The sequence below is a fragment of the Anser anser genome (genome assembly GCF_964211835.1).
Source record: "Anser anser genome assembly, contig: HAP1_SCAFFOLD_73, whole genome shotgun sequence".
In the NCBI taxonomy this organism is placed as follows: Eukaryota; Metazoa; Chordata; class Aves; order Anseriformes; family Anatidae; genus Anser; species Anser anser.
This window is the reverse complement of record NW_028154151.1, coordinates 437,471-459,668: the sequence shown is the minus strand read 5'-3', so window position 1 is coordinate 459,668 and position 22,198 is coordinate 437,471. Positions and strand designations below refer to the sequence as shown.

The window sequence follows — 22,198 nt, the reverse complement described above, 5'->3', positions numbered from 1 at the left end:
GAGTTTTTACGCGCTCTCTGTGTCAAAAAGGCAAAACTTCTGATTTCCACTGTCGCTCTCGCTAACTTTCTATCACTCACTCCTCGTGTGTGTGTCTAAACACATATGTGTGTATGCGTATGCAAATTTGTGTATTTCTGTGCACTGGTGTGTTTTTTGCTGTACAGGTAATAAAGACGGGGAAAGGTTTTAGTGTTTTCTTAATAGGTGAAGAAATCTTGAAGACCAGAGGTTGGAACATACTGAATTTTGAATTAAAAAAAAAAAAAAAGTCAAATTTTCTGGCTGTGGAAGATGGAGCCTCATTTTTGCAGCCACTTTGAATCACGAGTTCATCTCTAAATGCACTGGGTTTTTTTGTTTTCGTTTTGTTTTGTGTTTTTTTTTTTTTGGTTTTTATTTTTTGAAGAGCTAACTAACCCTGGCTGTCTCCAGTCTGAGAGAGTGTTCAGATGGACTTGCTTCCTCCATTAGTTATAAGCTGTTTAAAAGCACATCCTATGTTTGAATTGTGGATGAGAGGCTCCCTTGGCAAAGTGAGGAGGCAAATTCTTCCTACCCCTTTATCATTAATTCACGGATTCAGTGTTGGTTCGGCCTCCAGGAGAAGTTAACTGGAAGTCTTTGAAGATCGATAACTTTGCTGAGGTTGTCCAGGTAGGTGAACTCGAAGACCCACAGTGACTGGAACGTGCTATTTAATGCGTCATACTGCGTTCTGTAGAAGTTACTCGTAGCCATAGTTGATCATTGCCTTGCATGTATGATCAGGTGGTTTTTGAAGAAGTGACTCCATTTTCAGGCTTCCGGATGTGCTCCAAGGCATATTATTGAGGACGTGGAAGAGAACACTTGCTGACAAAGCTCCTGGCAGCTTTACAGAACTTTAGTTTAATATTGTGTTAGTTCCCGTAACAGCTGATTTCAAGGCATTGCTCTCCTCAAGAGACTAATTTGATGAACAGAAGAAAGCTGGAAAAATGCTTGTTACTCATTATTTTTCACTTGTTGGTACTTTCTTTAGGGTTACTTTTAAAAAGAAGATTTCACTGATCACAAGCCAGTGGAAGACTTTCAGCCCAAGCAAGGGTGAAGACAGCTCTCTCCAAGAGCAGAGGAAGTCCCTGTGGAGAGAACCCGAGCTTGTTATCAGAACTTGTCGGCATGTCTAAACAAGGAGACGATTGCTACTTCTATTTCTATTCTACCTGTACCAAGGTATGGCTGGGTTTCTTTTGCTTTGCTTTGCTTTGTTTTTTTGTTGTTTTTTTTTTTTTTTTTTCATTTTTTTCAGGAAGGGGTAGAGTAGGAGGAGGAGGCACACTGGTCTTTGGTTAACGTGATAACCAGATAGATTCTGAATTCAATTGTAGCAACCTGAAGCAGTAGCATGGACGTTTTTGAGGCTGTACTATATTTTCCTTGTTGGTTTCCTTTTGGTTACAGGGAGACAACTGTTCCTTCCGCCACTGTGAAGCTGCTCTGGGGAACGAGACAGTCTGCACGCTGTGGCAGGAGGGTCGTTGTTTCAGGAATGTCTGCCGATTCAGACACATGGAAATCGATGTGAGTGCCTAAAGATGTGTTCTCAAAATAAATCAACAAAAGCATTTTTCAGTGCTGTAGGTGTGCTGATTGTGCTTTTGCAGGATAGAGTCCTTTGCTTTGGAATTACACTGGTTTCTGTTAGCAGGGGAGGGGGTGGGAGGAAGGAGAGGGAAATAAAATCAATGCCTTAGGTATGTCTTAGCAAGATTTTCTTTTATTAGACGCCGACAGTATTTTCTCAACAGATGCAGAATAACCGCTAACTAGACTGCTAAAACCTGCTGGAGCAGGGGGGTAATAAACAGGCTGTACTAGCCTCCTGAGAGCAGGCTTGATAATGATCTATCAGGTCTCTTGTGTCCCGGAGTCCTTCAGATAATGCTGTTCTAGCTGCCTGGGCTAGGAAGCAGTGGGGAAAGTTAAAGGTGCAGAAGAACGAAGTCTCCGAGAAGTAGTTCTGGATAGAGTTAACGTAGGCAATTTAAGATGTTCTTTTTCCCTCTGAATAATCCTAGTATAATCCTAGGTGTATTAGTTTAACCCACCCTAAACTGATGTCTGAGAGTGCCTGTCTTCTCAAACTGAATGATGACAAGGCTAAACGTGCATAGTGGTTACAGCTTCTGCAAACTTTGTGAATATGCCCGGAAATACTATACTTCCGTGATAAACTGACCTTTGGAATGATGTTTCAGCACTGTATTGTGACAGCCCTATCGCTGTCGTGACCTGGAACTGTGCATCTCTTTGCAAACCTTAGGTGCATGTTATCACGAGCTTGTCTTTCTTTCTGTCTTCAGAAAAAGCGCGGTGAGATTCCCTGCTACTGGCAGAAGCAGCCAGTAGGCTGTCAGAAAGCCAACTGTGCTTTTCATCACGCAAAGGGACGTTACATCGATGGCGTCTTCTTACCACCAAGCAAGAGTGAGTTTAGGTCCTTTTTCTTTAAGTATTGAAGAATTAATTTTGCATATTACTTAGTGGGTGCCAATAGTGTAGGAGACATCAGGTAACCGTCCATTTGTGAGTGCAGGAAAAGGTCTGCAGTCCTAGGTGGTCAGCTAAACCGAGTGTACTGCTGCTGTACTGCTGGTATTTGTTTTCTGCTTTCATGCTCAGCTTCTCTCTGCTTTGTGTGATATTTGCCTTGCAGTTTGCTTTCTGTTGTTTCGTCTTCTGCTGGGTGGTAGGGAGATGTGTTGTTGTTTGAAGGCAAGTCATTGTTCACGGTGTAAACAGTGGCGGGATGGGCAAAAGGAGATGCTGCATTCATTGCCTGTGCAGGTTATCTGCCTTAGCTACCATCTTCGTGCATTGTGGTCAAAGTTTTAAACTGCCATATTACTGATGATCCTCCTCTTCCTCTAGCTACACTGCCAAGTCCGCCTGAGTCCACGGACGATGATTTGAAAGTGGCTCAGATGTCACTGCAGCAAAACAAACTTTCTGTCCAGTCCAATCCCTCTCCATAGCTAAGGCGGGTGATGAAAGTGGAAAACTCGGAAAATGTCCCAAGCCCTACACACCCTCCAGTTGTAATCAATGCTGCAGATGATGATGAAGATGATGATGGTGAGCATGGTTTGGTTCTTGGAAGGAATTTGTGCTGTAAATGATTGTGTAAGTCTTTGGTTCTTGGAAGGAATTTGTGCTGTAAATGAATGTATAAATCACAGATGACCTGAGGTCTGACTAGCGATAGGGCAGGCAGTCTGGTCAGGTCACTGGTGGCTTTGTCTGGCAGTCAGCGGACAGAACCTGAAATGTTGGAGGAAAGCTTAGAACCACTCTTGGCTTTAGCTCGTCTGTTGTGTAAAGCTCTGTGTGAAACTAGGAAGGAAATTCCTTTTTTTTTGTCTGAAGAGTAATATGTTGTGTAGTAGTTAAAGCTGCAGAGAGAATCTAGAGTCCTAGATGTTTTGTCCTAGGGTAGTCTACTTACGAGTTCATCAGGTCAGTGTAGCTGTATTAAAAACAAAAAAAAAAAAACAACTTTTTTATAGGAACCATGGACTGAAGTGTCATTGCATGAGCTACATAATCACGAACAATCTGGCCTATGCATAACTGAATAGATTTTTCCCCTTCAGACCAGCTTTCTGCAGAAGGAGAAGAAACTAAAACTCCCGTCCAGCAACCAGCTGAGGAAGGCCAAAATGGATTACGGATGATTTCCACTCGGAAAGCCAGTGCTACTACTGCTAAACAAGGTATTCCAGCACCTGTAGTAGGATAAATCGGAAGGAGAACTTGACAATTAACTCAAAAGCAATGTGGCGTAAAAACACAACAGAATGTAGGGGTGCTGAATGGACTCGGTTATTTCCATGATCTCATTTCTCCCTGATACCATCATGTGCCCATTGGGTCAGAAAGTTGAACTCCTTTTCTTTCCTTTTGGAGAACAAAACAGGGTCACAGCATGGAGTTTAAATGGCTGCACGTGCAGCCTGGCAACCACTGTTGAAAGCCATATCTAACGATAGAGGGATCTAATATCACGTAAATGGATTAAAATTAAAACTACAGTTTTTACCCTGAAGGGTGAAAGGAGGGGCAAAATGCCATTGATTCTATGGTTGTTTCACTTGTGAGGAGTGTTGACAGGGTTTATTGTAAATGCTTCTGAAAGTTCCTGAGCACTAAGAAGCCTGAGGATCTGTGGTCCTCAGTGAGTGCCTCTAAGCCTTAGTCTCATTAACTGTTTTCTGTTTTCAGAGGACGGTCTGAATTTTGGAATAAAAACACTTGAAGAAATCAAATTGCAGAAAATGAAGGAAAAAACTAAGAGACACGGTGGTGAGTTAATATTCCCTGCTTCCTTACCCTGTTCACCTTCATCCTGTGTGATGATTTTTCTTTCAAAAAAAAACTCTTCCAGTAATACCGGGTAGCTGGCTATGCTTTGGTGAATCCAACTATTTTGCCAAAGAAGTGAAATTTGATTGGCTTCAGAATGGCAGGTGATGGTGGCTGGGAGCTGCTTGAGGGATAGACTTCCATGTTTAGCTGGGGGCATCGAGCAACCTGATTCTCAGCCAGCTGGTATTCTAGATGGGAATTCCAAGGGCAACCAGAGGCAAACTAGTCACCTCTCTTATTTGCATGCTCTGGTCACTGTATGTTTGACAGTAATGAATAATTAAAGTTTTTTGTTCTTCGTGATAGTTTTTTCTGTTTGGTAAACTTCCTTATGTTTTGCTTGCTCTGAGCAGAAGGTCCTTCAAGATCTTCTCTTCCTCCCGTCGATTCTATGATTTTTCCTGCTCCGGAAAAGGAAAATGTCCGGACAGTGGTGAGAACTGTGACACTGTCTACAGAGGAAGGTAATAATTAATGCTTTTGTTTTGATTTCATTACTCCTAAACTGGAAGGTTAAGCAAGAAGGAAGGCAATTCACCCCTGTTAGCCTCCTGGTGCTGCCGCCTTCTGTTCAAAACATGCTTTTATGCTGAAAGTCCCTGGTTGTACTGGAAAGCTTTGGTGCTCAGGTTAAGTGCAGTAGCAGGAGAAAGAAAAAAATGTGTCAGTATGCAAATAGGGGGATAACTGAAAAACAGGAGAGTAACGAGAAGAAAGAGCTCTAGAGGACAGTGCTATGTAAGAAGCAATTTCTGAAGCTTTAAAGAGGCTGACAGTGGCACGTGTGGACAGTAGTGCGATAGGAGTCTGTGTATAAATTATATTGTTTAGAGTTGTGCAAATTCCTTTGAAAGGGAAAGAAGTGAAGAAGAACTTCTACTCATAGACATTCACCTTAGAAAGGAATATTTCTCAGCATTTGTACCTAATAATATTCTGCTTGCTTATGCAGCTCTGTTCTGCACAAAGTATAGCTGTCAAGCAGACTCAGATTCATTCTCGACTACATTCAGCTGGAATTTGAGGCAAACACTGAGACTATGGATACTTTTTCTAAGTTAATTATAGTTGAAATATGAGTTTGTGTGGTTTAGCTGTCAAAACAGTGCCTTGCTGGGTTCTTTTTGGACATGGGCTAACAGTATACTATTTCTATTGGCTACTGGTTTCTATGAAATAGAAAAATTTTACTTTTGTTTTAGGGGAGGAACCTGTGGTTCGACTAGATCTTGCTGAGAAACAAGGAAAACGGAAAGCCTCCGTGGGTAAGAACTTTTTATGAGCTGTTATTTAGGTGCCGCCTTCTCTATATGACTGCATTGAAGAGTATTTTTGACGTATGAGAGGAAAATGCGTTGCAGTGGAGATCTGTGTTGACTGCAGAAATGGCAAAAAAACCATTTAGCAGCTGAAAGGCAATTTTATGAAAATATGCTTGAAAAATAGAAGCTTGTGGTTGACTGTTCTCAAATCTTCCTGCAAAGAAATGTTCTTAAAATATTCCTTGTTTTCTCCGTCTGAAGCTGATGTAAGCGCCCTTCCGGTGAAGCGCAGCCTTGCTGAAAGGCTGGGGAAGAAGGTGGAGGTTCCGGGAAATGCTGACAAAGCACCAAAGAGAGGTACAGCTACTAAACAGGCATCTGGATGTGATTCACGGGTTTTGTATTTAGGCTTTCTGTTTGTCCTTTTCCTGCGATGTTTCTTTTTGCATGTTGGCTGAGGTCTTAATCGCCGGGATTCAAAGTTACCTTTCCTGCCTTGTTTTCGAATGTGAACACAAAGCTGACGTTTATGCAGCCTCCCTAATTTGGTCTTTTTCTGTTTTGCAGTTCAAGTTCCCAAGTCTGTGAAGGAGAGGCTAGGATTACCTTCTCAACGGACTAGTACTGCGAAAGGTAACAACTGGCTATTAAATATACTTTCTCCTTCTTCCTTTCCGTGAACTTAGACCGTTTTCATACAGCCCTAAAAAGGAATTCAAATGAAAACAAAGAACTGATTCCTCTTGCTTGAGTGCTGAAGCTCTTCTGACAGCCACTATCAGAAATCTGGCTCTAGGTGTGTGTTTATTTTCCGCTTGTGCCTTGTCAAGGTTTTAAGCTGCTTCTGTGAACCATCATATACAATTAGAATAGAGCCACTGCCGGGAGCAGGAATTTGAAATGCAGTCTGAAAAAGTAATCAAGTAAACTAGCATTTCTGTGTAGCAGCTCTCTCTGGATAGGGCTGGTCTTCAAAATACAACAAGTGGCTCAGAGGAGGAGGAGAATGTTAGGCTATTGTCCTAAGATGCGTTATTGGGAACGCTCAGGCTTAGTTTTCCTTAGTACTGTGACAAATTTTGGAGACTTAAACTATTGTTGGACTCTCTTTAAATGTTGGTGCTTCTCATTTCTTGATGATGACAGGGAAGGCTGCTAAGCCAAAGGGAGAGATCCATGTGAAAACACTGGAGGAAATCCGTCGTGAGAGAGCTCTTCAGAGACGAGAATGTCAAGCCAAAGCCCAGGCTGAATGGCATGGTAAAACCAAAGATCCCAGCGCAGGGGCAAAAATTCAGGGTGAGCCCAAGAAGCAGAGCGTGCTCACTCTTTCCGGGCCCAGCAAAGTGCAGTCGAAGGAGCCGGCAGGTAAAGCCAAGCCAGAAGGAGAAGTGCGTGTTAAAACCCTGGAAGAAATAAAGCGCGAGAAAGCTCTGCGGATGCAGCAGAGTGGAGGAAATGTGCCAGCTCCCCCAGCACAACCTGGACCTGCCCCAGCCGGGCAGAAATCGTTATGGAACACAAAGCTATCAGGTAATAAGATGCTTTAATACCTGCCCCGGTGAGGTGCTTCCCGTATTGAGCAAGTTCCGTTTGCTCAGGATCTGCTTTGCTTTTTCCTTCAATGCGGAGGATAAAAGAGTTTAAGGCTACAAAGTTCAAAGGCAAAGAAGGGCCAGAACGTGCAACCATGTCTGTTTTCGTTAATTACGTGATGGTATTCTGTATTTCCCACTAGAAAATTAACACACTGAGGGGCTTTTTAGTCTAATTTTGGTATTCTGTTTTTTTCTGCCATCTGTTTATGGTATGAAGTCCTCCCTGCGTTGAGTTCAAGTTCACCTTCCTCTTTGGCATGTGTTGCTTAACTTGACACGTGTATGTGTTTGTAAAGCATGCATCAGCGTCTTAATGTGGGGGGCCAGTTTCTGTCAAAAATGACAGAGGATCAAAGGCCTCGTTGTTAAGATTATATCAACTTTGTAAAATGAGATTGTGTGAGGGAGATAAGGAGGGCTTAAAGGCTGCATGCACTGCACATTGTAGCCTTTCTCTCTGTCTCATGGGACACGAGGAAATAAACACACAAAGAAAACAAGTACCCAGCTTTCTTTCGTTTCTTCTCCTGCCAGCCAGATGTTAGGTCAGGAATGGGAGACTAGAATATGACTCTACAAATTTGGATTTTGTAGAACAACTTAATAGATTTTGTGGGACATCACTGCAGGGGAGAGGAAGCTGGTACAACAGTTGCATACACTCTCTTGTCTTACTATACCTGCTGCTTTTCCTTTCCTAGAGGGAGCAAGACTTTAAATACAAAAGCTGTCAACATTTGTGAATCTTACTAGACTTCATACAACGTCTTAGAGTATTGCTTGCACTTGGGATCGCTCTGTGTCTGAGTTTCCCTCGTCCTGGATTATGATTTACTGTAGCTATTCAGTTCCTTTGTTCCTTTGTATGGATTGTTGGTAGACGGAGTTTACTATGTGGAAGATATTGCTGAGAATCCAGGCAATGGCAGTGTAATTCTTCTGGCCAAATACAGTTAACTGTGTAGACGGGCCGTGGAAATGAGGAAGAGAACGTGGATTTTTCATGAGGCAGAGCAAGACTGTATCAGTTCTCTCTTCCTTTTACTCTAGCCAACTTTAACATGTTTGCGAAGCCTTGGGATGGGAAAGTCGCTTCCCCCAAGAAGAAGGCACTGAAACGTAAGGCACCTGGCAGTTTTCCCTCTGCTGTAGCAGCTGTGAAGCCACGGACTGCCTCTGACGCTGACACAATGGGACCTCCAGCCAAAAAAGCAGCTATGGTAAGGACAGGGGCTAATGCAGAAATGGATCCCTTGTAAAATTTACACCCTCCTCTAGGAGAAAAGATGGAAAACTCAAAAGTTCTACAGGCTTTCTGTTTCCTTTTAAATCCAGTAGCTGCCTACAGAATTCTTGTAGTACCCTTCCATATTTATTAGATTAATGGCACTATTTACTTAGTCCTCTGTGATTCTGTGATTTCTCTGGTGTGGAGGATTTTGTCCATTAATGCTGTGTTCTTAAAAGACACAAGATCATTAGTAACCTCCAAGTGAATATTAACTTTCTTCAGGAGCACCTTGGTTTTGTATTTTGGCTAAGGCTCCGCAATGCCAGAGGAGAAGCAGCATGGAGGAAAAAGCTAGTAAGGAATCTTTTACCCATGAGTCCTAAATACTGTTTTGCTGCTTTCTAGGCTGTTCCAGCCACGCTGGAGCACGTCCCAGCCACCAGACTTGAAGAAAATCCCCAAAACAGGTGATGACCACAACTTGTTCTTTTTCTCAATCGGTGTATATCCCCAGTGAAACATAAGTTCTGTCACACGTGGGGAAAAAAGGAGGGTTCTGAGATAATTAAAGCCCAAATCCATCAGAGGAATAAGTCACGTGAAATGACTTTCTAGCAGCTAGCAGGAATGCTTAATTAGACTTACTTTCTTTAAATGCTGCAAGTCGGTACAGCTTTCCAGTGACTTCTTGCTCTGTCTGAATACCTAAATGAGGATGAGGTGAAGTTCTCCTACTTCCTCGTGAGGTGATAAATGATGAGTAGTGTCCTCTGCCTTTTGGTCCTCAAGAAAGCCACCCGAACAAACATACAAGGTGACAAGAGTGCAGGGAGAGCAGAGGGAAGTGATGGCTGCAGATCAGCTTCCTGTAGTGGGGAGCAAACTCTGCTGAGTGTGCCGTGGGAAAAATGACTAACTTAGCAAACAGATATTTGCAGATGGAGACTTCTTAACATTTTAACAGGAAAATTAAGCAAGGTGGCAAAGTGCCTCTTGCTACAAAAATTGAACCATCTTTGCTAGACTCCAGGTGCTCTGGCTTCACAGAGAAACCCCCAAACTGAAAAATGTACCTGCTAATATATTGGGCTCTAAATGTAGCCCTGGGTTAATTGAATAACAATCCCTGGGTAAGATTGAAGTGCAGGAGGGGTTGGCTACGGTTTCAAGAGCCGGTTTGCAGAAAAGGGATTTCCCGTTAAGAAATGGCATATACTGATTGTTCTCTTCCTTGCTCTGCCAAGACCTGAAGCACATCTTGGAAGCCAGGCAGAATCCGTGGAGCCAATGGAGTTCTCAAGCTCGACTTCAGCTTCTTCCCAGCTAGAAGAAGCAAGGACACGCCGGCTGAGTTCCACAGGCAACGCGCCCGTATCTGTAGACGAGGATTTAGAGACGCTACTTTGGGAACTCTCAGACGGCATACTGGAAGCCGAGCTCGACTTGGACCCAGGGAAGGATGAGGATGACCTCCTCCTTGAGCTTTCCAAGATGATTGATGATTGAACTGCATAGTCCTATGGTATATTAAAAAAAAAAAAAAAAAAAACTCTTCTTCTTGTTGGATACCCCGAGGTGATCCTTTTTCTAACTGAGGCTTTGCAATGAGACTTAAAGCACAGTTGGAACTGGTAGAAATTGGCAGGATCTGCACTCAGTTGTCCTAAGTTTTCCTGCTGGTCAGAGTTAAGGTCTTGTGCATGGTTCCGTAACTATAGGTGGCTACCTTTGATATCAAGAGGACAAAGCACTTGTTTCTTTTGGCACAGAAAGATGTCCATCGGCACGCTGTGGTGGCTGTGAATTGACGTAGTGACGGAGCGATGCTCTGAAGGCTCAAACGGAAAGCTTCTTCCTTCCGCCCCCCTTGGCACAGCTCGATGTTGGGCACATTGTGAAGCCTGGGTGTTCTGATTTCTCGGACAGTTGATACCCAAATCCCGGAGTTACTATGTCAACTCTTGACTTTTATTTGTGTATGCCATTGTTTTGACTGTAATCTTTTCAGATGATGAAGCTGTAGGGGCGGGAGGGAGCAAAATAATTATTCTAGCGTTGTGGACCAAACATGCTGCCAGGAGTGGTGGTGGTGGGGTCAGCCCACCCGGCCTTACTTTCAATTATCAGGGATGATAAAATGGTGTGAAAAGCAGCAGCTCTGCGATACGGCTACGCTACCCCCACTCCCTTCTCTTGTGCTGTACCAAAGTTCCCCCAAGCTTTGGTTGGTGCTTTTTGCTGGTGACAGTAGGACTCCAGGGCGAGTAGTCGGGACTCTCCTGCAGTAACTGGGTCAATTAAGGGTTGGTTTAAGTACCTCCTGGTTTTTAAAATTGCTCCCCTGAGCTGCTGGCTCTGCTGCCTGCTACAGCAAATGTTCGGGTGCCATCAGCGTCGCACTTGGGCGTGGGCACTGACCCTGCGGAGGAGAGCTGAGACTCGCGTGTATTGTGTACCCTGCCGCCAGTGATCGTTTTCCCCTAGCAGATCTATTTTGAATCATTTCCCTAAATTTTAGAGGAACTTTAGGCTCTTTGTGCTATGATTTGTGAAGCTGTAGGGGCCCTCAGGCATTTGCTGCTGGCAGAGGAAAACCGCTTGTCGAATTTGTTGTAAATACTTTCTGTTTGGACAACAACGCCTGTGTGTGTGTGTGTGCGTGTGTGTGTGTGTGCGCGTGCGTGCTTTGACGACCCCCTGCGACGCCCCAGCTCCGCGAGGGAAGCTTTGAAGCGGCTCTGGGAAAACCTCTGCGGAAGAAACCGCTGCTAGTGACTTGCGGAAAAGGGACTCCACAATCAGTGAGATTGTAAAGTAGGTATGTTTATTCAGCGCTGGGCAGCACGGGAGGTCGTGGGCATGAAGATTGATGACTCTTCCTCGTCACCGCTAGTTGACCTCTTGTCTTTGCACAGACTCAGTTGCTCCTTGGCTCTTGTCCACCTGCAGGACCAGTTTCTCCCAGTTTCTTAAGACAGGCTCACCCTCTTATTAGGAGACTGACCTTGGTAAGGGGCCCAAGGCTTCTTGCTTTAGTTAATTGGCACAATGCACCATAGTTAGCAAAGACGCTAAGTAGCATCCTAGTTTAACGCCGTCAGCGCTCTATCTCTACTTGATAAGATTCTCCTAACTCCCTCTCTCACTGGAGCCCACGCAGCCCTCCGTCCTGCCGAAGGACTTCACGGGGACTTCTGCCGGCTCCGGGTGCCCGCACACAGACAGAAATGGCTTTGAGAGAAAACAATCAGGAGGAGGAGAGCTCAGAGACTGCGGCCGGCTTCGGCCACCTTCCCCTCGCTTTCCCTCTCCGTGTTCAAACCGAGCACTGTTCTGCCGTCAACCTTCGCTGCCTCTGCCCGCGGCGCTGGGCTTTCGCGTGTGCCATTGCTCCTCTACATATTTTATCCTTCCTTTTGTAAGGAATGGTCCAGCAATTCGTGTCACTAAGGGATTTGAAGGGTTAACATCGAGGCCCGGGTCTAGGTGATAAGAGAACAAAGGGGTTTTTAGGGAAAAGTGCTGACTACTGCAGGGGATGTTGCTAGAGTTTCTGAAATCCGGCGCAGAGGCTCCCAAACGAGGAGGAAGGGGGAGCTGAAGGACAATTGAAGGACAAAAGCCTGAGAGGAAGACAACCAGCATTGAGCCCGAGCAAGCCCCGAGAGACCACCAGAGACTGGTACGCAGGCGCCCCTGGGAGGGGTTTCGGATTCCGGAAACCAATTCTAATAACCCTGCCTCTTCTCGAAGTAGTAATGAATATGTATTAGCCTGGGAGCATCAAAACCAGCCGCCTTACGTAACAGGTGTGCGTCCTGGGGGAGCAGAGACTCCCGGCGCACGCAGCGCTGCTTGCTTGCCTCTATTCGTTTAATAAATTGTAAACTTTGATTGTAATCCTATTTGGATTTATAACAGCCATTTATAACACTTTTTATATTTGTATTTTATTTAAGGCTGTCTTGCCCCCCTCCCCCCCCAGCCTCGCTGCTCGCCAATAAAGCTGGCGCAGGGGCTAAGGGATTTGAAGGGCCTGCTTGTACACCTAAGGGATTTGAGGGCCTGCTTGTACACCTTTGGGGACTGCCTCTTTTGGGGGGGGGGGGAGGTGGGGGTGTTAGGAGCTGCTTGTATACTTTTTTAGGCATTCCTCTGAGAGGGGGTTGGGAGCTTCGTGTATACTGGGGGGGGAGGGCCTCCCTCGAGGTGGAAGGGGGGGGGGTTGGAGCGTTTCTACACTGTAGGGGCCTGCCTGTACACTTTTGGGGCCTGCCTTGGAGGGGTTGGGAACTGCTTGTACACCTTTGGGGCCTGCGTCTGCGCGGGGCGGGGGGGGGTTGGGGGGTTGGAGCTGGTTTTAACCTTTCGGGCTTGCATCTGGAGGGGGTTGGGGCCTGCCTTTGGAGGGGTGGTTGTGAGCTGCTTGTATACTGTAGGGGCCTGCTTGTACACCTTTGGGGCCTGCGTCTGGGGGGGGGTGGGAGCTGCTTGTACACTGTTAGGGCCTGCCTTGGGGGAGGGGTTGGGGCATGTGCCTTGGGGGCATGGGGTTGGGAGCTGCTTCTACGCTGTAGGGGTCTGGGTCTTGGGGGGTTGGGGCTGTTTGTACACCTTTGGGGCGTGCCTCTGGGGAGGATGGGGAGTTGCTTGTACACCTTTGGGGCCTGTGTCTGGGGGGGGGTTGGGGCCTGTGCCGGGGGGGTTGGGAGCTGCTTGTACGCTCTAGGGTCCTCTGGCAGGCTTTGGGGCCTCCCTTTGAGGGGGGCAGTTGGGAGCTGGTTGTACACCTTTGGGGCCTGAGTCTGGGGTGTGGGGGCTGGGGCTGGGGCTGAGGCCTGGGGCATGCATCTGGGTGGTGGTGGGGGGGGGTCCAGTTCATGGGGGGGGGGGGTTGGGAGCTGCTTGTGGACAGTTGGGGTCTGCATCCGGGTGTGGCTGGGGCCTGCTTGTAGACTTCTGCAGCCTGTGTCTGGTGTTTGGGGGCTTTTCTGTAGTGTTTGGGGATTGCATTTTGGCTTTGGGATGTGTCTAGAGCTTCTGGGGCCTAGCTGTAGTGCTTGGGGCCTGCGTCTGGGGCTTTTCTGTAGCATTTTGGTAGCGTGTTTGTGATTTGGGGTCTGTATCCAGGGTTTTGCCTTTTTTGTAGTTTCCAGCTTTGTGTCTGTTTCTTTGTTGGTTGCCTGGGGTTTGGGGTTTGGATCATTAGTCAGTGTCATTAGCGTCGGGGGGTTGATATGAAGGGTTAGGGTTGTGGTTAGAGTTGTTAGGGTTAAAGAGAATAAGGATTTTAGGGTAAGGGGATCAAGGTTGTGGGAATAAAAATGTTTTTGCACAGAGTTACATCGTTTAGAGGGAGGGAAGGTGGTATTGATATATGCTTGCAGTGATAAGAAAGCTTAACAGACAACCTTGTAAAATGCAGACAACCAGAATCCTTAGAGCAATTGGGTGGAAATCACGGTGTAAGAAACATTACCACCTCAAAGAGGAAAACAGTCAAGAAAAAAATAAAATTGACTAGTAACAGGCCAGCAGCTGTGTATTTTCTGTGAAGCACTGGATAGATTGTGAACATGGATTACCCAGTCAATGGGGAAACTGGGGAGGGTCCTGGTCACCGAGAGGAAAAAAAAAATTATATAAACTGTGTTATGGAACTGGTAGGTGGCTTGTGGGACGCCTGCCATTGCAATCGTGAATAAAAATGCTACCTCACTGAGATACTTGCCTGAGCCTATGGTATTGGTTACAGAGTGTTTCTAATAAGGTGTTAGGGTTTTAAGGTTTCAGGGCTAAGGCACTAGGGTTGGGTTTCAGGGTTAGGGTTTCCAGGGTTTAGGGTTAGGATTTTAAGGTTGTTAGGGTTGGAGTTATAAGGGTTAGGGTTTGGGGGTTAGTGTGTTAAGGTTTTAAAATATTTTGTGGTTTTAGTGTTGATAGGGTTTTTAGGGTTAGGGTCTTAGGGTTTTAGTTATGGTCAGGTATTTAGGGTTAGGGTTTTAAGGTCTTATTTTTTTTTTTTTAAGGTTAGGGTCTCCAGCGTTAGGGCTTTGAGAATCTTTACGTTTTGGGTTAGGGTTTAGAGGGTCTTAATTTTTAGGGTTAGGGCTTTTAGGCGTAGGTCTAGTGTGGTAAATTTTATCGGGTTAGGACTGTAAGGGTTTTTAGGGTTAGGGTTTCTAGGGTTTGTTGGGGTAGGGGTTAGGGTTAGATCCGTGGTTGCCATAGGCTTAGGGGTCAAGGTTCTTAGGGGTTAGGCCTAATATTAGGGCGGAAGGCCAAAATAAGAGGGTGGGAGCCCCCCCCAAAATTGAAGGGTTGAAGCCCCAAGTTAGGGGAAGGAACGTCAAAATTGTGGGGTCCCCCAAAATTGGGCGGAAGAACTTTTAATATTAGGGGGGAACCCAAAAAAGGAGGGTGGGGGACTCTACAATCGGTTGTGTCCCCCCCAAATTGGTTGTGTCCCCCCCCAAATTGGTTGTGTCCCCCCCAAAATTGGTTGTGTCCCCCCCAATTAGGGGAGGAACCCCCAAAATTGGGTGGGCGAACCCCCATATTGGGGGGAAGAAGACTTAAATGGAAGTGTGAAATTCCAGAATTGAATGTGGACCCCCCAGAACAGTCTTCAGGGGTTTAGTGTGGTAAATTTTATCGGGTTAGGGCTGTAAGGGTTTTTAGGGTTAGGGTTTCTAGGGTTTGTTGCGGTAGGGGTTAGGATTAGATCCGTGGTTGCCATAGGCTTAGGGGTCAAGGTTCTTAGGGGTTAGGCCTAATATTAGGGCGGAAGGCCAAAATAAGAGGGTGGGAGCCCCCCCCAAAATCGAAGGGTTGAAGCCCCAAGTTAGGGGAAGGAACGTCAAAATTGTGGGGTCCCCCAAAATTGAGCGGAAGAGCTCTTAATATTGGGGGAAACCCAAAAAAGGAGGGTGGGGGACTCTAAAATTGGTTGTGTCCCCCCCAAAATTGGTTGTGTCCCCCCCAAAATTGGTTGTGTCCCCCCCAATTAGGGGAGGAACCCCGAAAATTGGGTGGGCGGACCCCCATATTGGGGGGGAAGAACACTTAAATGGAAGTGTGAAATTCCAGAATTGAATGTGGACCCCCCAGAACAGTCTTCAGGGGTTTAGTGTGGTAAATTTTATCGGGTTAGGGCTGCAAGGGTTTTTAGGGTTAGGGTTTCTAGGGTTTGTTGGGGTAGGGGTTAGGGTTAGATCCGTGGTTGCCATAGGCTTAGGGGTCAAGGTTCTTAGGGGTTAGGCCTAATATTAGGGCGGAAGGCCAAAATAAGAGGGGGGGAGCCCCCCCCAAAATCGAAGGGTTGAAGCCCAAAGTTAGGGGAAGGAACGGCCAAATTGTGGGGTCCCCCAAAATTGGGCAGAAGAACTCTTTAATATTAGGGGGGAACCCAAAAAAGGAGGGTGGGGGACTCTACAATTGGGGGGGACCCCCAAAATTGGTCGGGTCCCCCCAAATTAGGGGAGGAACCCCCAAAATTGGGTGGGTGAACCCCCAAATTGGGGGGAAGAAGACTTAAAAGGAAGTGTGAAATTCCAGAATTGAATGTGGACCCCCCCCCAGACCTGGGGAGGAATCCCCAAACTTGGGGGGGACCCCCAAAATTGGGGTTAAAGCCCCAGGTCCCGGGGAGCTAAGCCCCAAATTAAGGGAAGGAACCTCAAACATGTGGTGAGAACCCCAACACTGGGGGAAAGAACCTTAATATTAGGGTGGCAGGCCAAGAAAGGATGGTGGGGGCCTCCAAAATTGTGGGGGGCTTGGAATTGGGGGGAATCCCCAAAATGGAGGGGGAACCCCAAAAGTCGGGGGGGGGCGAAGCACCAAATTAGGGGAAGGAACCCCAAAATTGCGGGGAAGAACTCTGAAATGGAGAGCTGAAAACCCGAAATTGAGGGGAAACCCCCCAAAACGGCGGGAAAACCCTCCATAAACACGAAACCGGTAATGTAACAGAGCTGCGAGGCTCAATTTTCTGGGGAGTGCTGGGAAATGTAGTTCTTGGCCACCGGGTTTCCGGGAGTCCATATTGTTTTCCCAGAGCATGCCGGGAGATGTAGTTCTCGGACACTGGGCTTCCGGGAGGCCATGTTGGTTTCCCATCTTTGCTAGGCTCCGGGTGCTCTGGCTTCACAGAGAAACCCCCAAACTGAAAAATGTACCTGCTAATATATTGGGCTCTAAATGTAGCCCTGGGTTAACTGAATAACAATCCCTGGGTAAGATTGAAGTGCAGGAGGGGTTGGCTACGGTTTTAAGAGCCGATTTGCAGAAAAGGGATTTCCCGTTAAGAAATGGCATATACTGATTGTTCTCTTCCTTGCTCTGCCAAGACCTGAAGCACATCTTGGAAGCCAGGCAGAATCCGTGGAGCCAATGGAGTTCTCAAGCTCGACTTCAGCTTCTTCCCAGCTAGAAGAAGCAAGGACACGCCAGCTGAGTTCCACAGGCAACGCGCCCGTATCTGTAGACGAGGATTTAGAGATGCTACTTTGGGAACTCTCAGACGGCATACTGGAAGCCGAGCTCGACTTGGACCCAGGGAAGGATGAGGATGACCTCCTCCTTGAGCTTTCCAAGATGATTGATGATTGAACTGCATAGTCCTATGGTATATTAAAAAAAAAAAAAAAAAAAGAAAAAAAAAAAGAAAACAACTCTTCTTCTTGTTGGATACCCTGAGGTGATCCTTTTTCTAACTGAGGCTTTGCAATGAGACTTAAAGCACAGTTGGAACTGGTAGAAATTGGCAGGATCTGCACTCAGTTGTCCTAAGTTTTCCTGCTGGTCAGAGTTAAGGTCTTGTGCATGGTTCCGTAACTATAGGTGGCTACCTTTGATATCAAGAGGACAAAGCACTTGTTTCTTTTGGCACAGAAAGATGTCCATCAGCACGCTGTGGTGGCTGTGAATTGACGTAGTGATGGAGCGATGCTCTGAAGGCTCAAACGGAAAGCTTCTTCCTTCCGCCCCCCCTTGGCACAGCTCGATGTTGGGCACATTGTGAAGCCTGGGTGTTCTGATTTCTCGGACAGTTGATACCCAAATCCCGGAGTTACTATGTCAACTCTTGACTTTTATTTGTGTATGCCATTGTTTTGACTGTAATCTTTTCAGATGATGAAGCTGTAGAGGCGGGAGGGAGCAAAATAATTATTCTAGCGTTGTGGACCAAACATGCTGCCAGGAGTGGTGGTGGTGGGGTCAGCCCACCCGGCCTTACTTTCAATTATCAGGGATGATAAAATGGTGTGAAAAGCAGCAGCTCTGCGATACGGCTACGCTACCCCCACTCCCTTCTCTTGTGCTGTACCAAAGTTCCCCCAAGCTTTGGTTGGTGCTTTTTGCTGGTGACAGTAGGACTCCAGGGCGAGTAGTCGGGACTCTCCTGCAGTAACTGGGTCAATTAAGGGTCGGTTTTAGTGCCTCCTGGTTTTTAAAATTGCTCCCCTGAGCTGCTGGCTCTGCTGCCTGCTACAGCAAATGTTCGGGTGCCATCAGCGTCGCACTTGGGCGTGGGCACTGACCCTGCGGAGGAGAGCTGAGACTCGCGTGTATTGTGTACCCTGCCGCCAGTGATCGTTTTCCCCTAGCAGATCTATTTTGAATCATTTCCCTAAATTTTAGAGGAACTTTAGGCTCTTTGTGCTATGATTTGTGAAGCTGTAGGGGCCCTCAGGCATTTGCTGCTGGCAGAGGAAAACCGCTTGTCGAATTTGTTGTAAATACTTTCTGTTTGGACAACAACGCCTGTGTGTGTGTGTGTGCGTGTGTGTGTGTGTGCGCGTGCGTGCTTTGACGACCCCCTGCGACGCCCCAGCTCCGCGAGGGAAGCTTTGAAGCGGCTCTGGGAAAACCTCTGCGGAAGAAACCGCTGCTAGTGACTTGCGGAAAAGGGACTCCACAATCAGTGAGATTGTAAAGTAGGTATGTTTATTCAGCGCTGGGCAGCACGGGAGGTCGTGGGCATGAAGATTGATGACTCTTCCTCGTCACCGCTAGTTGACCTCTTGTCTTTGCACAGACTCAGTTGCTCCTTGGCTCTTGTCCACCTGCAGGACCAGTTTCTCCCAGTTTCTTAAGACAGGCTCACTCTCTTATTAGGAGACTGACCTTGGTAAGGGGCCCAAGGCTTCTTGCTTTAGTTAATTGGCACAATGCACCATAGTTAGCAAAGACGCTAAGTAGCATCCTAGTTTAACGCTGTCAGCGCTCTATCTCTACTTGATAAGATTCTCCTAACTCCCTCTCTCACTGGAGCCCACGCAGCACTCCGTCCTGCCGAAGGACTTCACGGGGACTTCTGCCGGCTCCGGGTGCCCGCACACAGACAGAAATGGCTTTGAGAGAAAACAATCAGGAGGAGGAGAGCTCAGAGACTGCGGCCGGCTTCGGCCACCTTCCCCTCGCTTTCCCTCTCCGTGTTCAAACCGAGCACTGTTCTGCCGTCAACCTTCGCTGCCTCTGCCCGCGGCGCTGGGCTTTCGCGTGTGCCATTGCTCCTCTACATATTTTATCCTTCCTTTTGTAAGGAATGGTCCAGCAATTCGTGTCACTAAGGGATTTGAAGGGTTAACATCGAGGCCCGGGTCTAGGTGATAAGAGAACAAAGGGGTTTTTAGGGAAAAGTGCTGACTACTGCAGGGGATGTTGCTAGAGTTTCTGAAATCCGGCGCAGAGGCTCCCAAACGAGGAGGAAGGGGGAGCTGAAGGACAATTGAAGGACAAAAGCCTGGGAGGAAGACAACCAGCATTCAGCCCGAGCAAGCCCCGAGAGACCACCAGAGACTGGTACGCAGGCGCCCCTGGGAGGGGTTTCGGATTCCGGAAACCAATTCTAATAACCCTGCCTCTTCTCGAAGTAGTAATGAATATGTATTAGCCTGGGAGCATCAAAACCAGCCGCCTTACGTAACAGGTGTGCGTCCTGGGGGAGCAGAGACTCCCGGCGCACCCAGCGCTGCTTGCTTGCCTCTATTCGTTTAATAAATTGTAAACTTTGATTGTAATCCTATTTGGGACTCAGCCATTTATAACACTTTTTATATTTGTATTTTATTTAAGGCTGTCTTGCCCCCCTCCCCCCCCAGCCTCGCTGCTCACCAATAAAGCTAGCGCAGGGACCCCTGCCTGCAACCATAGAGACGCGGTCCTCCCGGCCTGCTAGAGCGGCCCCCCACGCTCCTCCAGCATCCCAGCGTACCTTGCGCGCTCCCGCCCGGCCTCAGGGGCTTCCGGAGGCGGCCCAGCAGGGGCGGCGGGAGCAGCGAGGCGGCGGCAGCCATGGCGTACCGCGGGCAGGACCAGAAGGTGCAGACGGTGATGGTGCAGCCCATCGTAGCCTTCCTGCGGCTGGGGAGCGACGGGGGAGCGGGTGGGGGGCGGCCCGGGCCTCAGGGGTCTCGGCCCTGGCCTTGAGGCCTTGTCCCGGGGCCCTGGGGCCTCGTTGCAGGGTTTGAGGCCTTGTCTTGAGGCCTTGTCCCGGGCCTGGAGCTCTTGTCCCCGTGCTGAGCCCTTCACGCAGTGCCCCAGAACCTCATCTTCCGCTACCTGCAGAGCGTGAGTAGCGCGGGGAGAGGACGGGGAGGGGATGGGGATGGGGATTTGGGGGGGGTGGGGGGAGCAGGGAGGGTCCGGGGATCTCCCTCGCTGAGTTTTCGGCTCCCACCCGTTGCTCGGGGCAGGTTTGTGGGGAATGGAGAGCTGTGCGGCGTGCTGGTGGGTACAAGGAGCTGCTGCGCAGCCCGGCGTTTCCCCCTCGTGTTAACGGGAGTGGGATCGTGCAGCCGGGCGTGCAGGAGTGTTCCCTTGTGACTGGAAACGTGTCCTTCAGCAAACGTGTAGTATTCACCCAGTCATATAAGACTCTAAAATGTCAGACTGTTAATTGAAACTGCCCCTGAGAGTTGCTCCTTGGAGTGTTTGGGAGCTCTAGCGGCTATGGTTAGCGGGTATTTCTGAACACACGAGAGAGAACAAAACTGCTCGCGGTGTTTGTGTTCCAATTTACTCTCCTCCTTCGTTCTGCAGAGCTCGAGGATCCAGGTGTGGCTGAGCAAGTGAACGTGCGGATAGAAGGCTGCATCATCGTGAGTGTCAGCACGACCCCACGTTACATCGTTAGTTTGTTTTCCCTCATTCACAATCCTATTTTTTCTTGTCAAGAAAAACTAGCCCAAGGGAAAAAAGAAATCGTGCTTCTCTAACAATTAGTCTTCGTTGTCCAGCCTGGGTCAGCAAAGCTGACGATGGTTCGTGTTGTTGCTGAACTAATTGCCACTGTTGCCGATTTGTAGGGCTTTGACGAGTACGTGAATTTGGCGCTGGACGACGCAGAGGAGATTCACTCCAAGACAAAATCAAGGAAACAGCTGGGTGTGTCGTGTGTCTGTGCAACCCGAGTGACGCGCGGTCTGAAACCTGCCCGGGTGAGCCTTCTAGGTAGCAGCACTGAGACGTACCAACCGTGTGACGAGCCTTGCTGTTGAAGTTCAGTGAGCAATTCCTGGCTACATCTCTGTCCCTGATGATTTTTGAGCTGCTGATTTTGCTGAATGAAGGAGAATCTGTCCCTGCCTGAGACCAGTTCTGGTCTTTGAAACGTGTAATACCAGGCGGCCTGCACTCTGCGTGATGGGCAAAACCCTGCTCAACCACACAAACACTTTCTGAAAACACGAGATTATTCTCAGGTTCTGGGCTCTCTCTAATCCCCTCTTTCCCTTCTCTGTGCTGCAGGCCGGATCGTGTTAAAAGGGGACAACATCACTCTTCTACAGAGCGTTTCTAAGTAGAATTTGCCATCCTTAGAACAAAGGTGGCTGCCGTGCTGCGGAGTGACTGAGTGCCAGGGGAACGCGGCCCGCTGGTAGATAGGAAGTTATTTGTAACTGGGGTTGCATGCTGAGGTCAAAAGTCTTTCCTTTGTGGGAGCGAGTTGTTTGTAGCTTGAAACAATACGTGATGTATTTCACAAATAACCATTTTTCACATTAACTGTAAATGTAAACACAAATCTGCTTGTTTTCAGTCTCTTCCTTCTGTGAATGGAGAAGGAGGAGAAATATAGAAGCGTGGGCTTTTCTTTTTGCTGTGGATCTGATAAGTTTCGATAACGCTATGTGCTTTCTTGACCATTACATCTGCGTTATGTGGCCAGGGTGGACTCGTTCAGGGCACGGAAGCCCCACACAGTCCTTGAGCTAGCAGGGTGCTAAGGAGGGTGTTGGAGATTTTGCATACAATTGCAGCCCTTTGTTGCTGCAGTGACAGGTTCCTCAGATTCTTTCTAAACAGGGTTTAGCTTGTTGAGAATCTTTTTGGGAGTGTTTATTGTGGATCAGTCAGTAAAAGTATCTTAGTGGGCCCGTGAGGGATTTGGGGCTGTGGTGCAGTAACCCAGTGTTTACAAGTGTTACTGCTATGCATGCTTGTCCAATAACGTCTCCAGATCAGAGAGTGAGAGCGGGCAACTGGTTTGGACTAAATCTGTCACTTCTTGCTGCTTTGGACAGAGCCTGTAGATTAAACCCTTGTGCTGTTCAATAAGCTGGGGTATCAGATGTGTCGGTTGGGTTTTTATCATTTGATTTATTTTTTTTATCCGTTTGGAGATCTGTCTTTTCTATTTAAGTTTCCCCAAGAGAGCTGAGTTGCTTGATGCATCGACCAAAGAGAAG

General features: G+C 47.6%; 1 protein-coding gene and 2 long non-coding RNA genes across 3 annotated transcripts; all 3 read left to right on the top strand.

Moving 5' to 3' along the window:
- The first annotated feature begins 1,064 nt into the window (after nt 1–1,064).
- On the top strand, nt 1,065–2,529 carry LOC310890490. Its single transcript, XR_014577262.1, has 3 exons — nt 1,065–1,218; nt 1,447–1,566; nt 2,349–2,529. It is a non-coding gene; the product is annotated as an uncharacterized lncRNA (long non-coding RNA).
- Nucleotides 2,530–2,986: 457 nt separating this feature from the next.
- LOC310890486 (zinc finger CCCH domain-containing protein 11A-like) lies at nt 2,987–15,242 on the top strand (the record flags this gene model as incomplete). The annotated part of the gene is made up of 4 exons (XM_083852831.1): nt 2,987–3,120; nt 3,639–3,758; nt 4,267–4,347; nt 15,220–15,242. Exons 1-4 carry the CDS (start codon nt 3,033–3,035, stop codon nt 15,240–15,242), a joined length of 312 nt encoding a protein of 103 aa, XP_083708957.1. The 5' UTR covers nt 2,987–3,032.
- Nucleotides 15,243–16,167: 925 nt separating this feature from the next.
- On the top strand, nt 16,168–21,172 carry LOC310890479. The gene is made up of 3 exons (XR_014577259.1): nt 16,168–20,078; nt 20,550–20,608; nt 20,816–21,172. It is a non-coding gene; the product is annotated as an uncharacterized lncRNA (long non-coding RNA).
- Nucleotides 21,173–22,198: the final 1,026 nt, after the last annotated feature.